General features: G+C 34.9%; 3 protein-coding genes across 11 annotated transcripts; all 3 read right to left on the bottom strand.

Moving 5' to 3' along the window:
• Positions 1–3,586: 3,586 nt before the first annotated feature.
• LOC140799094 (beta-fructofuranosidase, insoluble isoenzyme 3-like) lies at positions 3,587–5,974 on the bottom strand. Of its 2 annotated transcripts, XM_073153240.1 has the most exons (7): positions 5,803–5,974; positions 5,658–5,666; positions 4,719–5,563; positions 4,458–4,616; positions 4,095–4,336; positions 3,914–4,007; positions 3,587–3,828 (listed from the first exon to the last, which is right to left on the bottom strand). In XM_073153240.1, the coding sequence occupies exons 1-7, from the start codon at positions 5,897–5,899 to the stop codon at positions 3,643–3,645; spliced, it is 1,632 nt and encodes a 543-aa protein (XP_073009341.1). In that variant the 5' UTR covers positions 5,900–5,974; the 3' UTR covers positions 3,587–3,642. The 2 variants fall into 2 exon arrangements, with proteins under 2 accessions (XP_073009341.1, XP_073009340.1); XM_073153239.1 differs by lacking the exon at positions 5,803–5,974 and having other exon boundaries at positions 5,658–5,758.
• Positions 5,975–6,979: 1,005 nt separating this feature from the next.
• LOC140799051 (protein MOS2-like) lies at positions 6,980–16,321 on the bottom strand. 8 transcript variants are annotated; one of them, XM_073153177.1, is made up of 10 exons: positions 14,981–16,313; positions 14,203–14,300; positions 14,019–14,101; positions 13,850–13,869; positions 13,657–13,717; positions 10,053–10,163; positions 9,861–9,938; positions 8,990–9,128; positions 8,639–8,798; positions 6,980–7,593 (listed from the first exon to the last, which is right to left on the bottom strand). In XM_073153177.1, the coding sequence occupies exon 1, from the start codon at positions 16,259–16,261 to the stop codon at positions 15,032–15,034; it is 1,230 nt and encodes a 409-aa protein (XP_073009278.1). In that variant the 5' UTR covers positions 16,262–16,313; the 3' UTR covers positions 6,980–7,593; positions 8,639–8,798; positions 8,990–9,128; positions 9,861–9,938; positions 10,053–10,163; positions 13,657–13,717; positions 13,850–13,869; positions 14,019–14,101; positions 14,203–14,300; positions 14,981–15,031. The 8 variants fall into 8 exon arrangements, with proteins under 8 accessions (XP_073009278.1, XP_073009277.1, XP_073009280.1 ...); XM_073153176.1 differs by having other exon boundaries at positions 8,701–8,798; XM_073153179.1 differs by lacking the exon at positions 8,990–9,128 and having other exon boundaries at positions 8,701–8,798.
• Positions 16,322–17,212: 891 nt separating this feature from the next.
• On the bottom strand, positions 17,213–23,275 carry LOC140798762 (uncharacterized). The gene is made up of 9 exons (XM_073152794.1): positions 22,739–23,275; positions 22,550–22,651; positions 22,359–22,440; positions 22,193–22,212; positions 21,999–22,059; positions 20,198–20,292; positions 18,857–18,967; positions 18,665–18,742; positions 17,213–17,549 (listed from the first exon to the last, which is right to left on the bottom strand). The coding sequence occupies exons 1-8, from the start codon at positions 23,153–23,155 to the stop codon at positions 18,680–18,682; spliced, it is 951 nt and encodes a 316-aa protein (XP_073008895.1). The 5' UTR covers positions 23,156–23,275; the 3' UTR covers positions 17,213–17,549; positions 18,665–18,679.
• Between the last annotated feature and the right edge of the window lie 251 nt (positions 23,276–23,526).

Raw genomic sequence — 23,526 nt, 5'->3', positions numbered from 1 at the left:
GCTTAGGTAAAGCCCTTTTCATTGAGCACTACCAAAATGCTCTCCATGGAGAAGCTATAGCTCTCCTCAATACGATCAAAGAGGCCATCAAACTTGCAAACGGTAATAAGATATGGATCTCCAGCGACTGCTAAAATCTTGTCTCAGCTATCAACAACCCCTCTCTTGATAAAGTGGTTTGGACAATAACTCCTTTAGTCATGGAATGCTTTCAGTAGATTTCCAAAGCTTCGTCCCTAAGGGTATGCTACACTAGAAACAATAACCTCACAGCTAACAAGTTAGCTAAGTTTGCTTATGTAAAACAATGTAGTAAGGAACGGGTCAATCCTTCTGCTAACTTCCATTGCAATATGATACATTAGAATGAATAAATCTATGGACTATGTTTCCAAAAAAAAAAAAAACATAGCAAGAATTTCTCGTACCATCACAATAGACACATTTGGTAACATGAGCAATGCCTCAATTCATTAAAACTACGATAACAGTAGTAATAACTGTATTTAGGAATTGTTGTTCAATGGCAGTAAACCTATTTAAATATGATATTTTCATGGAGAAGATTACAAGTACTCAAATTACAAACAAACAGGTTTGGTTTGGTTTGGTTCCATTGCTTCAAAGCGGATTTAATATCTTTTTTTTTCAATACTTAACTGTATATAACTTGGCATCTACGAATCTTTTCTCTTGCAAAAAAAGAGGGATTAGATGTGTAACTCCTAGTGAAATGGTAAGTAAGCTAACTGTCGGTTGGCATGGTTGAATCGTAGTTCTTGTATGAATTGAGATTTGATTTGCAGATGCATTTGATTTCATATTCTGGAAGAAAGAAGAAAATGTGACGCTTGGTCCAACATTCTGGGAAAGAGAAAATGTATTTGGTGTTGCCCATATTTTTGCATCATTCAATCATATTTGATTTCCTGTTTCTCTTTTCACTTCTCTTTAAACATTATTAGTTTATTTAGCATTATTTACTGTACTGTTTTGTCCGGGAGATAATTTGCATTAATGGTATGAATAATTTTCTCTTCTCCTATATATATACATATATAATTTTATGGAATTCACCAATATTAGTATAGAGGCTTATAAAGTAGAAATGCAACAAGATGCACTTCATCAATATTAGTATAGAATTCACCAATATTAGTATAGAGGCTTATAAAGTAGAAATGCAACAAGATTCACTTCATTCTCCCTGTAAACAATTGATTCATTCATTTGAATGTGACACGGCAAAAAATTTATGTAGAGATACTGTGAATCATTTACAATTGTCATATGCATACGAAAATAAATGTGAAATAGTAATATAACAACATTTCATATCCATATTCGGCATGAATGTGTATGTATCTTAAGGTATTTTATTCAATTGGGTGTGTTCTATTTTTTTCATCAAATATTTTATTAATTAGTTTTTATCATACTCTTTTTGGATTTAAATCTCGTTCGAGATTGATGATTAAATAAAAATATTAAATATTAAAATTTATAAAATTCTAAACATGAATAAAAAAATATGGGTATGATTTCTTGCTATCTTTGTTTTATATTTCTATGATTTATTGCTATCTTTTTTATATTTCTATGATTTCTTGTTATCTTTTTTATACATAACTTTAAAAAATAATTTATATTTATTTATATGCCCCTTAAAATATCTAAAAAGATTTGACGGGGATAGATTTAAAAGTAGTGATTTATAAAATTTTAAATTGGGGATGGATAGTATACTAAAACACCAACAGTGGGATTAAATTCTAAATTTACGATTGAATTTACTAAATTAAAATTAAAAATACTAAATATGAACATTAAATAAAAAAATACCAAATATGAAAATTAAAAAAAATTGTAAACATAAAGATTAAAAATATATAGATACGATTTCTATTATAAAATGAGATTTTTACATACATACCTTTCAAAAATTTCTTATTACTCTTCAAAAAATCTAAAAAAATGAGTAAGGTTTTTACGTATAAAGTTTTTACCTACGTACCTTACAAAAATTTCATATTACTTTTCAAAAAATCTAAAAAAAAGAAGTAAAGTTTTTACGTGCATAACTTCAAAAATTTCATATTACTCTTCAAAAAATCTAAAAAATTTATTAAAAAATTTGCGTTATTATCCTTTGTTTAAAAATTTATTTAAAAATTTTCATAAATACACCCAATTTTCTTTGTGCATCACAATTATCCTTCTTTGCGTATGAATGTTTTAAATTATCTATATATATATATTGTCAGTTAAAGAGCGATAAAATATTAAATTAAAAAATACTAAATATATAAATTAAAAAATTCTAAACATGAATATTAAATAAAAATACTAAATATGTAGATTAAAAATATTCTAAAGATTAAAAAAAGAATATCCATATTATTATTTTTTTTAGAATGTTTTAAATTATATATATATATATATATATTGTCAGTTAAAGAGCGATAAAATATTAAATTAAAAAATACTAAATATATAAATTAAAAAATTCTAAACATGAATATTAAATAAAAATACTAAATATGTAGATTAAAAATATTCTAAAGATTAAAAAAAAAGAATATCCATATTATTATTTTTTTTAGTTTTATAATTTGTTAATTAATTTTTAATAAAAATAGTACCATTAGAATGCTCTCATCACGATCTTTAAAATGAGTCTAATATTAAATTATTTAAGTTATTTTAAATATTTTATTTTTTATTTTGTGTAATATAATTTTGATGTTTTTAATTTAAAAAAATAGTAATTAAAATTATTTATGAAACTATTGAATATTAGTCTTATTATAAAGATATCGATGTGAGTTTTATAACGAAATATTTTTTATTAAAAAATAATAATATTAAGAGGTCTTATTAAGTGATTTAGCATATATATAAAAAATATATATTATATTAATTAAATAATAAATATAGAGGCATTGAAGATAATAAATATAGAGGCATTGAAGCGCTCTATATTTGAAGTCTTTGGATCCAAATATAGAGCACTAATAAGTTTAGGAGAACTACAAACAATAAAAAAAATCTAGATTAACACTTCTTATATCCTGTTGGTTTGACCAATGATGACCTATTTCCAAATAAACAAGAAACAAAATTATTTAGCAAATATAGAAGAGAGTAATATTAATATTTGATAGATTGAGATACGATTTTGGCACGAGATCAATATGCTTATAAAAATAAGCATTGAATTTTTCGACTAATGTTATCAAAAAAATACAAATTTATAAAAAATTGCTCTATATAATCAGACAGGAATTTAGAATTGAATTCTAAATTTTATATAAAAAGTAAAAAAAAGGTCTAGATAAATATACCCAATTAACCTTCTTTAATGACAATTAAATAAAAAATACTAAATATACAGATTAAAAAATTCTAAACATGAATATTAAATAAAAATACTAAATATGTAGATTGCAAATATTCTAAATTAAAAACGAATATGCATATTATTTTATTTTCTTTATTTTTAGTTTTATAGTTTGCATTATATTTCAGAGATAATTTATTATGTTTAACAGCGTGTAAGCACAATACTATATTAAAACTTCTCTGAACTAGTTTAGGAATTGAGAACTACAAAAAATAAAAAAAAATCTAGATTAACACATCCTATGTCCCATTCATGTCAGCTTTCCTCATCTCCCATGCTTCCAAGTTTGAGACTTTTATATCCTCTTCTCCATTGTTGAATACATAAAGGTGAGCATTTGATCCTATTGACAAAGTTGGATAAACTCTTGAAGTAATGCAAGTCTTCCCTTTCTCACCAAAGCTCTCTACCACAGAGTTATCAATCTGCATAAAAGACCAAAAACGGTTAACTTTTAAGAACTCCAATAAAAAAGTGAGAAGTATATTAATGGGAAATTAAGTTTCATACTAAGCTTCTCAGATATATTTTCTTAGTCTTCTTTATGTCTAGATCGACAAAGCCAGCAAATGTTGGTTTGAAAAGCTTTAGACCAAAAGATGACCTATTTCCAAATAAACAAGAAACAAAATTATTTAGCAAATATAGAAGAGAGAGTAATATTAATACTTTCATAGATTGAGATACAAACCTAGTAGGATCTTGGCACATGAGAACCATATGCTTATCAACATCTTTGAATACTCTAAAAAATACTGCAGTTCTCTCTTGCAACTTAGAGGAAGCTAAAACCCAAAGCCCAAAAGGTCCAACCCCACCTTTAACATCTGCACCTTTTATTTTACATAGAGCTTGTGCATCACCAATATAAGAAGAATCAAATGGCTCAGCTTTCTCCAAGCTTGCAACATCAAACTCCACCACCACATCAGCCTGTCCACGAAATCATCAGTACTAAAAGAAAAAAATAGAAAAAAAGAAAGATAGAAAAATAAATATAATATATGAAATACTACTACAAAATAGAAAACTATATATATATTATAAGAATAACCTGAGCTGTCTGTATTCCTTTTACTTCGAAGTAGTCTCCACTCTTAACAACCTTATTATTTAAATTAACTTGTTTCCCTCTGAAAGATCCAAGCTCCTCAATAGGCCATTGGAGCAATTGTTTACCACTTGGATCAAGCAAAATAGTTCTTGGAACAGCCTAAAAGTAACAAAAAAAATAAAATAATAATAAAAAATGCAATGAACCAAAACATTAGGCTTATCTTAATTATTAATTAGCTTATATAAAATAAGTACTAACCTGAATACCAGACCAACCCTTGGTCTTATCAGCTTTCACGCTATCAGATTCATTACTCCAACCCCACAAGATCCTGCGCTTCTTATCTGCATCGTAGAAGGTCTTGGAGGCGTAGAAATTACCGTAGTCGTACCTCAACCCCATACTATTGTCTACTGACGTGGCATCCGGCACGTATTTATCCATCTTACGGTCATACGTACCAATCGTATAGTACTCAAACCTCGTCAAGTCCAAGCTCACCTTAAGCACGTGCCTCATGCCATGGCCATACATGGACGTATCCAGCCCAAGCTTCCCTTCCTCGGCCACCGGAAAAAAATCCGGACATTCCCACATGCCAGTCTCCGGTGCCGAGTGCAACGGATGCTTCACTTGTATCCAATTCTTGAAATCCTTACTCCGATAGAGAATAACCTTCCCCCTCTTATTCCACTTGCTTCCAACGGCCACCCTCCAGTGGTCATCCGGACCTAGCCACGCCGTCGTCGGATCGCGGAATGCGCTGGCGTTGACTCTGAACGTCGGGGCGATGATCGGGTTGTAGTCGGGTTTGATCCACTCGCGGAGGTAGGGATCCGATAAGTTGGCAGGGAAGGCGATGTTTTGGACCTGGTTGTTGTCGGAGTCGATGCCGGTGTACATGATGGTTGGGGTGCCGTCGGAGAGGATGGTGGCGGAGCCCGACCAACATCCCTCGATGTCGAATGGCTTCGTCGGGTAGATCGCCGGCTCAAGGGCGACCCAGTTGATCATGTCTGTTGAGATGGAGTGAGCCCAGACGATGTTGCCCCAGACTGCACCCTTAGGATTGTACTGGTAGAGGCCTTTGTAATACATGGGTCCTGTACGGTGATTCATTTATTAGATTACTCTTATTTTTAACTCATCAACCAAATATAAAATTATTAAATAAGTCGATCGATCGAGCTTAATTACCATTTGGATCTTCCCGTTCGTTCGTTCGTTGCAGCAACACAACCCATGAGAAGAGAAAAAAGTAAGAAAATATTAACAGATGAAGAGAAGGAGATGAGATGTTTAATAATATGAGAAGTTTGAAAGTAGTAGTAAAGGAATATACCGTTAATCCAATGCATTGGAGGCTGAAAGTGATACCCTGTCCTCAACTTATCGTCGACAATGTCAGGTGAAATAGATTGGAGTTCTGAGTATACCATATGAGATGCCTCTACTATTCCGCTCAACTGCAGTACAAAAATCACAACCAATATTGCAAATATTTTGTGAGAAGCCTCCATAGAAACAAGTCGTAGAAAGAGAGATAGTATTAAGTTTTAGATAACTGTAGCATATGAGTGTATATATATATAGATCTTCGAGCTCTTCTTTTATGTCTATTTTTTTCAAGTTAGATACTGATTATAAAAATAAATTCGATATGGATAAATATCTATCTAGTAACAAACCAACCCCTAATTCGGTGGAGTTACAAAACGCCTTCTTTCTTTCCGGATTTATATTCTAAATGTGAGGGGTGATTCAACTTACAACTAGACGAGCCTGAGCGAAGAGCCGAGGCCGACGGAGGAGATTTATTTGTTTATGAGTTGTTCTTTTCTTATTATCTCAGTTCTTCCTCTCCCCCCATTAAATTAAAGTGGTTGATGCAATGTTTGCTTCCTGCTCCAAAACTGGACTCTTTCAAACCCCCGGGAGTTTGGGGTCATTTACATAAATAAATATGGCAAGAGGGAGATTGAAATGGGAAAGCATGAGATCTCATGGGTATTACTAATAAATGATTTCTCTTTCGAATTACTCATCGAAATATGTAGGAATTGTTGTTAGCTCCATAAGCAATTGCTCTCTCGACTTGACAAGCCTAGACATCTACTGCAGAGATGATGTCAGACTTGACAAGAGATTTCATTCATGGCTGCAGAACTTTTCTACGTCTCTGCCTACCTGATTAGTCTTCAAGTTATATATATATATATATATATAGCAGTTGGCTGTCTTCTATCCGGGCAAAAGGGAGTACTCCATGACACCCCTATCTATTAAAAAATTGATAAAATAAGTAAATATACTTTTTTGCACCTTCTAAAATGGATATTTATGTATATACCTTTTAAAATTCTTATTATTTTCTATATACACTTAAATATCTTTATTCTTGTTTTGAACTTTAACTTAAAAAGGAACAAGTATCGATGTAAATAATATACATTTTGAGGGAGATAAATAATTTTTTAATCATATACATGACAAAAAGTATTACTTTGCAATAAGGAAGATAGAAAGAAATCATATTTTTATTAACCACAAATATTTGAAAGTTATGTCCCAAGATGTTATAACTTACTGCATTTATTTTCATAATTAGAATTAAGGTCGACTTCTGTTTATAGTTTGAGAGAGCAATCTCAAAGGTAAAAAGAAAAGAAAAAGAGAATTTATGGCGATGGGGTATACGAGATTTCTCTCTTTGACGACGTTAGGATTGTTGGAACCCCCCTTCCCATTAATTCTTCTTCAGGTATCCATCCGTATAATTTTATTCTTAGATTTATATTATGCTCTTCTTTTTTCTGTCTCCATATTTTGATTATTTTTACAACTCTGGCAGACTCGCACTCTCCAAGGTTGCAACAACAGACATATTACTTCGTAAAAGAGCTCATGGAATAGTAGAAATGGGAGATAGCACTTGCAGATATAGAGCTTAGCTCATCCTCTGTATATCCTTCAGTTGCAGCAAACTTGTCACCCAAACAATTGCAGAAACAGATGTCCTACCAGAGAACAGAGAAATGACTCCTAGATTATTCATTGCTGCCTTGTTTGTCCTTTCCAACTAAATGCCAGAAGTTACAGATCAACTGGTGGTAGGAAAATCTGAGAGCAGAGCCTGCAATAAACAGAGAGCAAAGAAAAGAAATATCAGGATAACAAACAAAATAAGACTCCAGATATTGGAGAAAACAGAGAGGAAATAAACTCAAGGGAATTACATCTATGATCACCCTAAATCCATTAAAAAAAAATTTATTGCGTTAGATTCAACTGTTGGTATAGAGTTAGGTTGTTAAATATCTTGTTTCATTTGGATAAATTGTATGTACTCCTGTGACTTTTGGATCTTCTTTCGGCTTTGATTTAAGGTGTTATAAATCAATAAGCTAGCATTTGTTTATGTCATATGGATAATAAGGTCTCTTACACTCAAACTAGGATTTTGAATCCATTAAAAGAATTCTCATCTACCACTAATGGAACTAAACTCGAGCATTTTCCAGATATTTCTTTCAACTGGAGTTGGAACATGTTTTAGAGTTTCTTATTTGATTTAAAACTCCTCAAAGCTTTAGAGATATATCAGTAAATATTCAAATTTTCATTGCGGAGGATTCAATGTAGGCTTGTTATTCACTCTTTTCTTCTCGCCCACAACCAAATGGGATTAGTAACTGGATGATGAAGTATCTTCCTACAAGGTGGGTTTTTCCCCAGTTGGGCTCTCTCGTCTTCTCTTCTCCTCTCTCTCCTCTAACCGTGCTAATTCAAAAAGGACACTCAGATTCCTCTGCTTTAGACACCTGTAATGTTCAGCATATCCCAGGCTACATCAATCAATCCCTTATTACAAGTGTATTAAAAATGGGTTAAAGATCTATTATTATTGTTTACTGATCAATAAAACTACTAGGAAGGACTGAAAAAATTAGTTTCCTCCACTTTTTCTTAACGTGAAACTTTGCAAGGTTGAAACCCTATAAGTGTGAGTCCGGGTTATTTCTGCACTTTGGTCCTCTGTTCCTTTCATCCATTCTCTTATTTGCATCCTTTGGCATTTTCTTGTCTGCCAAATAGTTTTTTTTTTGTCGATTTATGAAACATAAATAATCTTTGAAGCTTATTAGAACTTAATCCTAGCTCCTACGACTTCTGTGTACCTTAGTCCTTACTACCATACATAAGAAAACTGGATGATGACATCAAGACTGTTTGAACTAACATGGGCCATCAAGTCATCTCAATGAACAGCAGTAAACTGACAACTGACTCATCCTCAACTCGGATTCTTGACATGTTCCTCCTCAAATTGAACCGAGCCTGTAGAGATCAACGTTCAAACAAATAGGAATTATTCGGGTCAGGGTAACAGTATGAATTTGGCAGTGCCAAAGAGGACGAGAGACGGACAATACTCCTGATGGAGATATTTAAATCACCATCCTCGCAGTTATCAAATGTAATGAAACATTGTACAAGTAATATGGTCATCTCATATCAGATCTACATACGTAAGATCGCGGATACTTGGCAGCAATCTCCACAAGGATCTCTCACATGCCAGAGTGTATAAAATCTCTATAAGAATTTACATACGGACAACCATCATGCAGCAAGTGTCCTCATCCATCACCACAGGCATTACTACATCTATAAATGTGAAAAGCAAAACATTTTTCATTATTAGTCCTCCCCAGTGCTTTATCATCATTCATCACAACTAGAGAGTAAGAACTGAAATAAGAAGAATGTATGTATCAAGCAAGGGAGTATCACATATTGAAATCAGTTTGCATTGAAGCTAAGAGGTGTTCTGCTTTAATAGTAGATGTACATATGCCACCAGGATCTTTCAGTACACCTATGTTCTATAAAATGAATAGCATGATGTAAACAGAAGCTTATAGATGGATGCCGCATGAATTTGAATTAATTAAAGAGGATTTTCACATTAAGTATCTAATGTATTCTACCATGTATCAAGTATCAATTCTTGATTGGCAGTTTGAAGCTTGGGTGTGTGCTAGCTTCGTTAAAAACTTAAGCCATTATCTTACTCCAGCCAATATACCATGCATCAAGTATTAATTCTTGATTGGCAGTTTGAAGCTTGGGAGCTAGCTTCTTTAAAAACTTAAGCCTTTATCTTACTCCAGCCAATATACCATGTATCAAGTATTAATTCTTGATTGGCGATTTGAAGCTTGGGTGCTAGCTTTCTTTAAAAACTTAAGCCATTATCTTACTCCAGCCAATATACAACTTCAGTCGTCAATCATCATACTCTCACCTGTTCCCAGCTTAAGGGACAAAAATTACCAATCTCAAGCAAAACATATACAGGAGCCTATTTCTCTCTTGGAATGGAAAGAGAGCATTTACCTTAATGCAGAGGTTCTAATCCTCATCAGAGGAGCTCCCTATGGGGACTTCATCCTCGTCAACTGTTGCAGTAGGATCCTGAATGTGCAATATGAGAAATTACTAAGCTTTCAAGGAAAATAATAGAATGTATACTAACCAACTCCCAAAAGTAGCAGTAAGAAAGAGAAACCATTGACTGGAAATACTTACTGGCAATTTATCCCAGACCTCCAACTTTAAATTTGAATTTGTAAGCATATAACTATCACGTAATGGAGCCCACCCAGGCTCATAAGTATCTTCTTTGTCCAAACTAGGAAGCTGGAAAAATCAAGTTACTAGTATTACAAATCCAAGATGATCAATTGATCCAAAGAAATAGAAGGAATTTCACGAGACATGACTATGTAACAGTAAATTAGTAAACATGCCTAACTTACACCACTACATTAAAAAGAAAAAATACAGAATACTATAAAGTTGTGCTAGAGGTGAAAACAAATCGGATATGGACCGGATAGTGCTCAACTCACATCCGAATCCATATTTTTAGTTCGGATACAGGTTTAGATACAGATATTAGATGGATAGTAAAATTTAAAATCATATCCCTTGAGCACTATCCGGTCTATATTTTTAGTCCGGATATGGATTCAAATATAGATATTGGACGAATAGTAAAATTTAAAATCATATCCTAACTAAATGGATATAAATAATTTGTGGTAAAGGATCAGATCTTAAACGGATGTGATCAAATTCTAAACAAGTTATGATCTTTTATTTAGATATAATTAACACAAAAATATTAAGAGTTTCATAAAAAATAATAAATTTTTTGTATGTCAAATATATATAAAATTAGAGAAATTAATCTTTACAAATAATATATAACACATCATTACTAATAATATTAATATTCACTATTTAAATAAGCAAACTAAAAAATTGTAAATTATTCAAAAAAATATGCGTGTAAACAAATATCTAATATCCGTATCCAACTGTATCCTGAATTTTTTCAAAATCCTATCCATATCCGAATCTGTATGCAAATAGGATAGGAATTTTTTATCCGGATCCAATTCGAATCGGTTTGGATAGTAGGTCATATCGAAGTTAATCCAACCCGTTTTCACCCCTAAGCTGTGCACATACAAGAGTCAAGAAAATATTATTTACCTTCTTATCTTATAAGCTAATATTTCCCAAGATGTAAGATATCATCTTCTACACTAAAACTACTTTCTCATGCTCAACTGTCTCAAATCTTTGTTTAGAACTTCCCATTTAGTCAAAATAACAAATTAACTAAACTTCTTAATAAGTCAAAAGTATTGCAGCCAAGCTGAAGCAACCACTAAGTCATAAGTGAGAGATCAGGCATCTAAGAATATCTCAAATCAACATTTCCCTAGACAAGCAATATCTCTCCAAAACTAATTATAAATGAGTCCAGCAAACAGAATGTCTCTCCAAAAGACAACAATTTACGACATATCATCAAGCATGCCAGAAGCATTTTTGATTTTACATTAGTGATAGCTAAAACATACATGATAAAGTATATCATGCAACTTCAACTGTCACAATCAAGCATCTCAGAATATCTGAATGCAGCATTTTACCTCAGAAGTAATAATCTCACCAAAACCCAAAACCACGTATATAAACCAGACAAGGAATAAAGTTTGTCTATCTGAAAAATGAAAAAAGAATTGTATGACACCATTGAGTATGCCACTATGCCAAAGGCATATCATATAGTGTGAGCTAAAAGATACATGATAAAGAAGTATATCATGCAACTTGAAGTATCAGAACTTGATATAAAAAATCGGTGCCATCTTAGTGTCATGATATATTTAGTATTCAAATGGAAGACCATAATAGTAAAGCAAAAAATGAAAAATGACACTTGAAAAGGAGATCTGTCAAGCTAAAAAAACATGAACAATGCATATCAGCAAGATGTACAAAAAACGTGCAAGTATATTCTTTTCAGTGTTCAAGCCAAATACAAAAAACAGTAAGTCCTAAAGTTAGTAGTCTTGTGAAATTTCAATAGATAGCACTTAAGAAGGTGGAAGAAGCACCTCAGAGGAACTGGATGACAAGTGGCTAGAATGACCTTGAGTTATCAACTATTTTAGTTCTGATAGAAAAGTTTTTTTTCTTTGTTTGGCCAACACTGAGATGAAAAAAGATGTACCGCTTGTAGAAACATGATGAGGTCACTATATAATGAGATATAAGACATGCCATTCTACAAGTATGTGAGACAACATTGACAATGATTCACAATCGCAAATTGAAAAGAGCTTATCCAACTTCCATTTAATTGAATAGGTAATAAAAAGAGACTCATCTAGATAATCGTAAGCCTATCAAAACTGACTCAAGCTTAATATACCGAAATATTTTGTTTCACATTCCTATACTTCTGAATTATCCTCTATTACTATTTGATCCTAACAAAGCAACATTCTCCAGTAGATTTTTCACTGTTGATCACGTTCCAAGAGAATTAATGTAATATGTAGCAAAGAAAGAGAGAGAGAGAGAAAGAAATGTCTAGTTTTCCCTCTCATTTCTAAGACTTAAAGCTTCATTCGGGTAACAATTTCGTTACTTGCACATTTAATGCCTCTAATCTTTCTCCACAAAATCTATGTATAACTCACTAAACCATGGTGGCTTTCTTCAATGAGGTCTAGAAAAGCAAAGTTCCTATCAAAGTTAAAATCTTCCTCTGGGCTTAATTTTTGGGCTCGCTTTCACACTAGTGATTTCTTGTTTTGGAAGGGTATTTAGTCTAATTCAATCCATCCACTTTGTGCTTGTAAGCTGTAAATGAAGAAACCCTGGAACATTTCTCTATTATCTTGCATGGTCTGAATATCTCTAATTATTCCTCAAATTGTTCAGGGCTGTCTGTCTATCTTCTTGGCTTAATAGTTTCATCAGGAAAGACATGTAACCTAGTCACCTAGATGGATGATGTTAATTTGCTTCCTCTAGTGGAATATTTAGATGGCAAGTAATATTAGAATTCTTGAGAAATCTGCGAGAAAATTTACTAGTTTTTGGAGATCAATAGTTGATATATGGCATACTTGGGAGGTTTCTTATCCAACAAATTGTAACATTTATTATGATCTATTATCCTCTTCTTGTAACATACTAACATCATTTTTCTTATTATAATATAGGGATCAGCCTTATATCAAAAAAAAAAGGAAGGAAAAAAGAAAAGGCTTGTTCATGTCCAATGGAGACAATATATTTGGCTCAACAGAGTGATTTCATTGAATTAGTAGGGTCCTTAAAGTGAGAGAACCAAGACTAACACGAGAGGAACTTGTGAGAAAGGGAAAACGTTTGATCTAACCGCAAACCTTTGAATGAAACAGAGATGAATAGAGGAAAAGGATCATATAGCCAATCCCAAATAGTTGAGACTTAATATATGTTTTACAAATTATGTCTTACATAATTGTTTTTTTTTGTCATATCTTTATGCTACAAGAGTATATAAAGTAAACTTTGAGGACAATTACTTAAGATTGTATACAGACAAATGATATATCATGAGTACATTGTGTGAAAGACAACCAATTTCTAAACAAAGATAAAAGCAAATATTGATAAGAATTGATGTTCCTACCCCCTCCTATTGAAGCTTAAATCATTCAGAAACAATCTATTTAAACAGAGAAACAAAATGAGATCTAAATTATTCAAGAGTCATGGATTATACAATTGTATATACAACAAACCATCAAATACAAAGAGTAACGGATACAATCAATACCTTTTGCATCTTTCAATTTTGAAGGATTTAAACCTCTCTGCAGATTTTGTCCTTCACTGGCCTGTGCAGAAAACCCGAATTAATCAATTACGACAGGAATTTCATCTGCAATTGACTTGCAACAACAAGAAGATTCTAATGGATAACTCAGCAAACAAATATAGGAATTAGCAGAAATATAATGTCCTCTTACCACATTAAATAGCCTGACAACTGAAATCTCCGTAGCAAACATGCAAGATAGAAAGATGGTCAGTTAGTAAAGCTTCAATCTAGGATAAGGTTTCTCACTGAGCGCCATCACTGACAAGGTGAAATAAAAACAGAGAGTTCCCATACTTTGTATGCCAATTAACACTTACCTCCTTTTGTTGTGAAATCTAATAAGAAACTTTTCCTTTGCAACCAAGAAATTAGCTGGTGTTGTGTGCCCCTTTTCTGCAGACTATTTTAAATCAACCAAAAGAAAAGATCAATAAGGAACTTGTATAATTAAACAAGCAACCAGAAGTGTTAATTGCGAGCAGTAAAGTAAAGTATACCCACCAAGAGCTTCTCCTTCTTAGCCTCCCCTTTCACCTTGTGCTCCGCCTCCTCCGCAAGCTTTCTTTGCGACCATCTTCTTATTTGGAGACAAAATGACCCTAAAAAACTCAAAACAAAGTTGCATCACAAAGAAATATCATCTTTGATATGTTCCTCCTCACATTGAACTGAGCCTTATTAGAGCTCAACATTCAAACAATAGGAATAATTCTGGTCAGGATAACAGTATAAATTTGACAGTGCCTAAGAGGACGAGTGTCGGACAATACTCCTGATGGAGATATTCAAATCACCATCCTCACAGTTATGAAATGTAATGAAACATTGTAGAAGTAATATGGTCTTCTCATATCAGATTTATATATGTAAGATCGCGGACACTTGGCAGCAATCTCTACAAGGATCGCTGACACGCTAAAGTGTTTAAAATCTCTACAAGAATTTATGTAACATTCCGAGCATATGTTCTACTATTATTTGACCATTAGGGACTACCATCTTGCAGCAAGTGTCCTCATCCATTACCACAGGCACTACAACATCTATAAATGCTGCAAAACAAAACATTTTTCATTATTATCAGCATTACAAGCATGATAGTTGTAGAACATGTAGTACAAAAAACATATTCAATTACGACAACCAAACAAATGAGAACAACCATATTAATATTTCCAAATTGTTCTAAATTTCCATTAGCTAATCAGCCATTTCAGAAGAGCCAAATGATCCAAATGATTCTTACAAAAGTACCCATCAATGAGGGAGCACATATTACCTTTCTTGAACAGAAATCTGACTCAGTGTTTACTGTCCACTATTAAAAGGATCAATAGCCAAGAAGTTCGGGATCTCCAACATACTCGGCTATCTGTTCCAGGCGCACATTGATCATGGCATGGCTGTCTGCATCCCTAACCACTCCAGTTTCATCCTCCAAATTTCTCTCCACAAGGTTCCCATACACACCTTTGTACTTCCCATACAGCACGAGCACTGATCCTCCCCTCTTGGGCAGTGCCGTCTCGAGCATCTCTTGCTCCACTCCCTGCACCAGCTCCCTGCTCCCATCCATGGAGATATCACAAGTCGTGGGCCCAACAACATCCACTACTTCCCCCTTCTTCAGATACAGCTTCCCCTTCATCAAATCCTTGCTAATAATCCTAACCCTAATATGGCTAGTGAGCCACCGGATAGACACCTCCTCAGAACGCCTACTGCTTAGCTTCTGACCCAATTTATCAGCTTTCTTCCTTTCTTCATCCCTATTCCTCTTCTTATCCTCCTTCCCCCTCTGCCCGACTTTGTTGGCCGCGTCGACAGCCGGAGCCTCCTTGACAACCTTAAAGACCCCACCTTTCTCCATCACTTTCCACTCTCCCCTCTGCTTCTGGGGATCCGACATGGAGGGGTTGTATCCCAAGCCATGGGTGCCGGCACGGCGGTCGTACTCGACGACCTTGGTGTCGCCTTTATTGTTGTGGCGCCCGATCCCTTTCCCCTCCGACCACCCATACCCGGCAAGAATCGCCGCGGCGAAGCCTTCGACGGGGACGTCCTTGAACTCGTCGAATCCCCGATCGTCTGGGAGATTATTCATGTCCTCCCTGAACCTCCGAAGCATGAAGTCGCCGGGCTCGCGCCGCTCCTCCTCGTCATCTCGATGGGGTTCGGATCCGGAGCCGTTGGATGTGGATCGAACCGTCAGCCCGTATTGGACGTTGGAGTCGGCGCCGGCGGACGAGGTGGTGTCGAGGATGAATTTCGTGTCGACGGAGGAGGAGGACGGGTCATCGTCGGCGGTGGGAAGGGGGAGGAAGTGCTTCGACCTCTTGGAAGGGTGGAGGTAGTCAGCATTGGGGATGGGGGGGATGACGAGTCTCGATGCGCCCGCGGAGTCTAGGGTTTGGGAGGGGTCGAAGACGGTGACGAATTGGGGCGCCGGGGAGCTTCCGCTGCCAGATTCGGAGTCGCGGAGTGGGGGTTTGGGAGGATTGGGGCGAGAGGAAGGTTTGGAGGAGAGGGAGAAGGAGAGCTTCGTCTCTTTCTCTCCCATTTCGCTTCCTTCGGGTTTTGGCTTCAAAACAACCAAAGAAGAACAGAGAAGAGAAGAGAGAATATCGGTTGGATTTCTACTAGAATTTTATAGAAGAATACGAATTAGGGCCGGCGATGGACCCGTTTACCACAAACCGGATCCGAGCGTAACTAGGATTATTTTATTTGGGAATTTTAGTCGGTTTCGGATCTCGTTCGGGGCCGCCAGATTGGATCCTATAAAATATCTTTTGACCGCAAGCTTCTTTCCAACCCCCCCACCCCGCGTATTGGAGTGGGAATTTTAGTCTATTTTTATTGTAGTCCTAAGTAAAATGCTCAACTCTTAAGTGTTTTAGTTAAAATGCTAATAAGATTTAATATTTTTCTAAGTAAAATACTAATCTTATCACTGTTTTTATTAAAACGCTTTAGTAAATTTTTCGAGTCCCTTAGCCTAGGAAAAGTTTTACTTGAAAAAATATTTAAAAATTAAGCATTTTAGTTATGGCAACAGTAAAATAATTTTTATTTGGTATTTAAGTTTTAGGTGTTGTCTAGTTAGATAAATAAGTTTTAAAATAAAACTAGTTTGGTCAAAAACTCTTATTAAAACTTCAGCTTGATATGTTACTTATACTGTTGATATGTTCCTTCGAGATTGTCCTGTTTAACTACTTAATTCCGCCAATGAGATAGTGCTCAAATAGTTAATGAACATACCTAAAATAGTTCAAATATTGGGACATCACTAATAAGTTCTCAAACTATATCTCAGAAATTCCCCCAGGAAAAGCATCAACCTAGGGCTAGGACACTTCCGTTAGGATATATCTTCTTACCAGAGCCAAGTCTGACTCCTTGGCTTCCTCCACCTTGATGCTCATCAGAGTGGTGAAGTTTCCAATTTCCTCTGAATATTCCTCACAGCAAATTGGACCTTTATTATGCAGCACTCATTAACAATATATAAACGAGAAGAAAAGGTGGCATCATGATTGCTGTGTGAAACAACATGCTTACAGTTTCCTTTCCTTTCTGTGTTGAGGTACAAAATAAAAATATGAGCAAAGACAATATAAATATCAGAGAATAGTTGCAGTCCAACTGCACAAGTCAAGATCCTATTCTAGGTGGAGAAAATCCTGGGCTACTATTGAATGAATCCTTAACTTGTACACCACACGCAGCAGAATCAACCAACTTGCTCATGCCCTCTTCAGATGGGATGGCTTTCCCTAGCACCATAACTTGGCCCAAGCTTTCTATCTGAAAACCTGATGGACTCAATTTCATCCATAGATAGCCTGTAGGTTGGAAGACGAGGAATTAAAATCTTTGTTCCATATTCGAAATGTATTTGATGTCAGTATAATTCTGATTACCTTGGGTTCAACCATAAAAGGTCTGTAGAATGTGCGAGATAGAACTGTTAAATTACTATGCAGAATCAATAGAGACAGGCACAAGTTAAATCAATTATAAGCTAAACTTAGTGCCTTAAGGTTAAATTAATTATAGGCTAAACTTAGTGCATTATGATATATAAATCAGCATTAGACATAACTACTAACTGGGCAACATCTTACTTTTGATGATGTTGAGGACAGCATAACACCAATTCCAAAAGTAATAATCAAATATCCAAATGCTCTAACTTCAGTGAGATAAATTTGTGCTAGGAAGCTCAGCTCTTTGTGATATCCAATAATCTGTTCCTACTTTCTAATAGTTTCTAATGCACATCAAGTGAAGGATAAAAAGACTATCCAAAGGAATAAACTCGTGCTATAAAAGTTTGTGATATGACTAGATAATAGAAACTCTGATATCTCTAGTTGTGGTACAAGTTGATAAATGTAAATTTAGTCCTCCCCAGTGCTCTTTCATCATTCATCACAATTAGAGAGTAAGAAATGAAATCAGTTTGCATTGAAGCTAAAGGTTCTGCTTTAATAGTAGATGTACATTATGCCACCAGGATCTTTCAGTACACCTATGTTCTATAAAATGAATAGCATGATGTAAACAGAAGCTTATAGATGGATGTCGCATGAATTTGCATTGATTAAAGAGGATTTTCACGTTAAGTATCTAATTTATTCTACCATGTATCAGGTATCAATTCTTGATTGACAGTTTGAAGCTTGGGTGTGTGCTAGCTTCGTTAAAAAGTTATGCCATTGTCTTACTCCAGCCAATATATCATGCATCAAATATCAATTCTTGATTGGCGGTTTGGAGCTCAGGTGCTAGCTTCTTTAAAAACTTAAGTCATTATCTTACTCCAGCCAATATACAACTTCAGTCATCAATCATCATACTCTCAACTGTTCCCAGCTTAAGCGACAAATTTTACCAATCTCCAGCAAAACACATACAGGAGCCTATTTCTTTCTTGGAATGGAAAGAGAGAATTTACCTTAATCCAGAGGTTCTAATCCTCATCAGAGGAGCTCCCCATGGGGACTTCATCCTCATCAACTGTTTCAACAGGATCCTGAATGAGCAATATGAGAAATTACTAATCTTTCAAGGAAAATAATAGAATGTATACTAACCAACTCACAGAAGTTGCAGAAAGAAAGAGAAACCATTGACTGAAAATACTTACTGGCAATTTATCCCAATCCTTCAACTTTGAATTTGAATTTGTAAGCATATAACTATCACGTAATGGAGCCCACCCAGGCTCATCAGTATCTTCTTTGTCCAAACTAGGAAGCTGGAAAAAAAAAACAAGCTATTAGTATTACAAATCCAAGATGATCAATTGATCCAAAGAAATAGAAGACATTTCACGGGACATGACTATGCAACAGTAAATCAGTAAACATGCCTAACTTACACTACACTACATTAAAAAGAATACTATGAAGCTGTGCACATTCAAGAGTCAAGAATATGTTCTTTACCTTCTTATCTTATAAGCTAATATTTCCCAAGATGTAAGATATCATCTTCTACATAAAGGCTGCTTTCTCATGCTCAACCGCCTCAAATTTTTGTTTAGAACTTCCCATTTAGTCAAAATAACAAATTAAATAAACTTCCTAATAAGTCAAAAGTATCGCAGCCAAGCTGAAGCAACTGAGCTAAGATCAAGCTCAGGTTGGACTTGCAACTATCAGAGCCAGCTCAAGTTCAGCTAACTCGATTACCACATCAAGCTCAAAATGCATTTCAAACAAAAACAACGTTGTCCTGTCCCAAGATTCGAACACCAGACTAATAAGTCATAAGTGAGAGATCAGGCATCTGAGAATATCTCAAATCAACTTTGCCCTGACAGGCAAGCATCTCTCCAAAACTACTTATAAATGAGTCCAGAAACGGAATGTCTCCCCAAATGTCTCCCCAAAAGACAAAAAGAATGTATGACACATCATCAAGCATGCCAAAGGCATTTTTTGTTTTACATTAGTGGTAGCTAACAGATACATTATAAAGTATATCATGCAACTTCAAATGTCACACTTAAGCATCTCAGAATATCTGAATGCAGCATTTTGCCTCAGAAGCAATAATCTCACCAAAACAACTTATATAAACCAGTCCAGGAATAAAATATGTCTATCTGACAAACAAAAAAAGAATGGTATGACACCATTGAGTATGCCAAAGGCATTTCATACTAGTGTGAGCTAAAAGGTACATGATAAAAGAGTATATCATGCAACTTGATAAAAAAATCGGTGCCATCTTAGTGTCATGATATATTTAGTATTCAAATGGAAGACCATAATAGTAAAGTGAAAAATGACCCATGTGAAAAGGAGAAGATCTGTCAAGCAAAAAAAAAAAAAATCCATGAACAATGCATCAGCAAGATGTACAAAAAGACGTGCAAGTATATTCTTTTCAGTGTTCAAGCCAAATAAAAAAATAGTAAATCCTAAATTTAGTAGTCTTGTGAAATTTCAATAGATAGCACTTAAGAAAGTGGAAAAAGCACCTTGGAGGAACTGGATGACAAGTGGCTAGAATAACCTTGAGTTGTCGACTTTTTTAGCTCCGATAAAAACGTTTCTTTTCTTTGTTTGGCCAACACTGAGATGAAAAAAGATGTACTGCTTATAGAAACATGATGACGTCATAATATAATGAGATACAAGACATGCGATTCTATAAGTATGGAGATAACATTGACAATGATTCACAATCGCAAATTGAAAAAAGCTTATCCAACTTCCATTTAATTTAATAGGTAATAAAAAGAAACTCATCTAGATACTCTCAAGCCTATCAAAAGTCAAAACTGAGTCAAGCTTAATATACCGAAATATTTTGTTTCACATTCCTATACTTCTGAATTATCCTCAATTACTATTTGTTCCTACCAGGGCAACATAAACTTAGGCAAGTTGTCGATTCCATTTATCACTAGGTAAATGCCTTCTCCAATAGATTTTCACTGTTGATCACATTCCAAGAGAATTAATGTAATATGTTGCAGAGAAAGGAATATCTGGCATTCTCTCTCGTTTCTAAGGCTTCAAACTTCCTTCGGGTAACAATTTGGTTATTTGCACATTTAATGCCTCTAATCTTTCTCCACAAAATCTATGTATAACCTACTAAACCATGGTGGCATTGAGTTTGCTTTCTTCAATAAGGTCTAGAAAAGCAAAGTTCCTATCAAAGTTAAAATCTTCCTCTGGGCTTAATTTTTGGGGTCACTTTCACATTAATGATTTCTTGCTTTGGAAGGGTATTTAGTCTCTAATTCAATCCATCCACTTTGTGCTTGTAAAAGAAGAAATCCTGGAACATTTCTCTATTATCTTGCATGGTCTGAATATCTCTAATTATTCCTCAAATTGTTCGGTGCTGTCTTTGGCTTAATACTTTCATCAGAAAAGACCTGTAACCTAGTCACCTAGATGGATGATGTTAATTTGCTTCCTCTAGTAAAATATTTGGATGGAAAGTAAATTTTAGAATTCTTGAGAAATCTATGAGAAAAATTACTAGTTTTTGGAGATCAATACTTGATATATGGCATCCTTGGGAGGTTTCTTATCCAACAAATTGCAACATTTATTATGATCTATTATCCTCTTCTTGTAACATACTAACATCAATTTTTCTTATTATAATATAGGGATCAGCCTTTTATCAGAAAAAAGGAAAAAAAAAGGAAGAAAAGAGAAAAGGTTTGTTCATGTCCAATGGAGACAATATATTTGGCTCAACAGAGTGATTTCATTGAATTAGTAGGGTCCTTAAAGTGAGAGAACCAAGACTAACACGAGAGGAACTTGTGAGAAAGGACATGAAAACGTTTGATCTAACCGCAAACCTTTGAATGAAACAGAGATGAATAGAGGAAAAGGATCATATAGCCAATCCCAAATAGTTGAGACTTAATATATGTTTTACAAATTATGTCTTACATAATTGTTTTCTATGTCATATCTTTATGCTACAAGAGTATATAAAGTAAACTTTGAGGACAATTACTTGCGATTGTATAGACTATTATACCAGAATAATCTTTTAAGAATACAGACAAATGATATATCATGAGTACATTGTGTTAAAGAGAGCATACAAAACCAACTTCTCAACAAAGCAAACAGCAAATATTGATAAGAATTGGCATTTCTACCCTCCTATTGAAGCTTAAATCTTTCAGAAACAATCTATTTAATCAGAGAAACAGAATAAGATCTAAATTTTTCAACAGTCATGGATTATACAGTTGTGTATACAACGAACCATCAAATACAAAGAGTAACGGATACAATCAATACCTTTTGCATCTTTCAATTTTGAAGGATTTAAACCTCTCTGTGGATTTTGTCCTTTACTGACCTGTGCAGAAAACCCCGAATTGATCAATTATCACAGGAATTTCATCTGCAATTGACTTGCAACAACAAGAAGATTCTAATGGATAAATCAGCAAACAAATATAGGAATTAGCAGAAATATAATGTCCTCATACCGCATTAAATAGCCTGACAACTGAAATCTCAGCAGCAAACATGCAAGATAGAAAGATGGTTCAGTCAGTAAAGCTTCAATCCAGGATAAGGTTTCTCATTGAGCATCATCACTGACAAGGTGAAATAAAAACAGAGAGTTTCCATACTCTGTATGCCAACAATTACCTCCTTTTGTTGCGACACTAATAAGAAACTTTTCCTTTGCATCCAAGAAATTAGCCGGCTTTGCGTGCCCCTTTTCTGCTGCCTATTTTAAATCAACCAAAAGAAAAGCTCAATAAGGAACTTGTATAATTAAACAAGCAACCAGAAGTCACAGCACATTAATTGCGAGCAGTAAAGTAAAGTATACCCACCAAGAGCTTCTCCTTCTTAGCCTCCCCTTTCACCTTGTGCTCCGTCTCCTCCTCCGCAAGCTTCTCCGCGACCAGCTTCTTATTTGCCGACAAAATAGGGCCCTAAAAAACTCAAAACAAAAGTTGCATCACAAAGAAATATCATCTTTAACGCTTCAAAACATCCAAACGGCAACAAAAGGAACAAACCAATGGATCATTGGGCAAATTCTTCTTCATAATCTTCAAGAAAGCGACCCTGAAGGTTCTACAACCTTCTGTAAACCTGGTAATCCCACGGTGGCCTCCTCCCCCCTCGCCCTCGTCGTCGCCTTCGGATCCTTCTCTATCGGAATCGATTTGCCTCTCCTCATCACCGCTCGAGGCATCGTCATCCTCTTCTTCCCCTAGCTCCTCAGCCTCTTCGTCGTCGGAGTGGTAGTTCTTGGCCCTCTTCTGGAAGATCTTGAGCATTCTCTGGGTGGGCTTCTTGGCCTTCGTCGCAGAATCCATGGACAAGGGCTTCTTTGCCTTCTTGAACGGCTTTTTCCCTTTCCTGGGTTTAAGCTTCCGCTTCCTGGGGCTCATTTGGGTAGTTGCCGCCGGGGAATCGAGCTCGGCTGCCATTGGCGTTCGACGGCGAGCGGGAAGAAGAAGAAGAAGAAGAAGAAGGGAGGGTTTAAGATAGAGGAGCGGGTCTCGGGTCGACAGAGAAAAGTTTTTGTAGGTATTGAGTCGATTGACACACACCTGCTCGAAGTTAATAATTTATTAAGTGGAGCGGAGTTGGTCCAACCTGAATCCAGGAGGGTCTCTGCTCACTATCGCTTCAACTTCCAATAGATTTAAAGATGGAAATTTTTAAACAATACAGTACCCTAAAAAGTTTCACTAATTGTATGTACCGCAGTTTCTTAATTAATTCAAAAATATTTTAGATGTTAATCTAATTTCTAATTATATATTTGAGATATATTGGATTTTTTTTTCTCTCGTCG

Source organism: Typha latifolia, chromosome 12 (genome assembly GCF_019914945.1).
Source record: "Typha latifolia isolate L0001 chromosome 12, TyphaL0001v2, whole genome shotgun sequence".
Taxonomy (NCBI): Eukaryota; Viridiplantae; Streptophyta; class Magnoliopsida; order Poales; family Typhaceae; genus Typha; species Typha latifolia.
The sequence above is the reverse complement of the archived record's forward strand: the minus strand, read 5'-3'. Positions and strand labels throughout refer to the sequence as shown.

What these genes read in the sequence shown, in the direction of transcription:
- LOC140798762 (XM_073152794.1), bottom strand. Translation starts at nt 23,155, where the DNA reads ATGGCAGCCGAGCTCGATTCCCCGGCGGCAACTACCCAAATGAGCCCC. An exon ending in TAGTGTCGCAACAAAAGGAG is followed by an intron (nt 22,213 to 22,358) that starts GTAATTGTTGGC and finishes CTGAGATTTCAG; the next exon opens with TTGTCAGGCTATTTAATGCG. An exon ending in TTGTCAGGCTATTTAATGCG is followed by an intron (nt 22,060 to 22,192) that starts GTATGAGGACAT and finishes TTTTCTGCACAG; the next exon opens with GTCAGTAAAGGACAAAATCC.
- LOC140799051 (XM_073153180.1), bottom strand. Translation starts at nt 16,261, where the DNA reads ATGGGAGAGAAAGAGACGAAGCTCTCCTTCTCCCTCTCCTCCAAACCT.
- LOC140799094 (XM_073153240.1), bottom strand. Translation starts at nt 5,899, where the DNA reads ATGGTATACTCAGAACTCCAATCTATTTCACCTGACATTGTCGACGAT. An exon ending in AAGGAATACAGACAGCTCAG is followed by an intron (nt 4,337 to 4,457) that starts GTTATTCTTATA and finishes TTTCGTGGACAG; the next exon opens with GCTGATGTGGTGGTGGAGTT. An exon ending in ATGTGCCAAGATCCTACTAG is followed by an intron (nt 4,008 to 4,094) that starts GTTTGTATCTCA and finishes ATTTGGAAATAG; the next exon opens with GTCATCTTTTGGTCTAAAGC.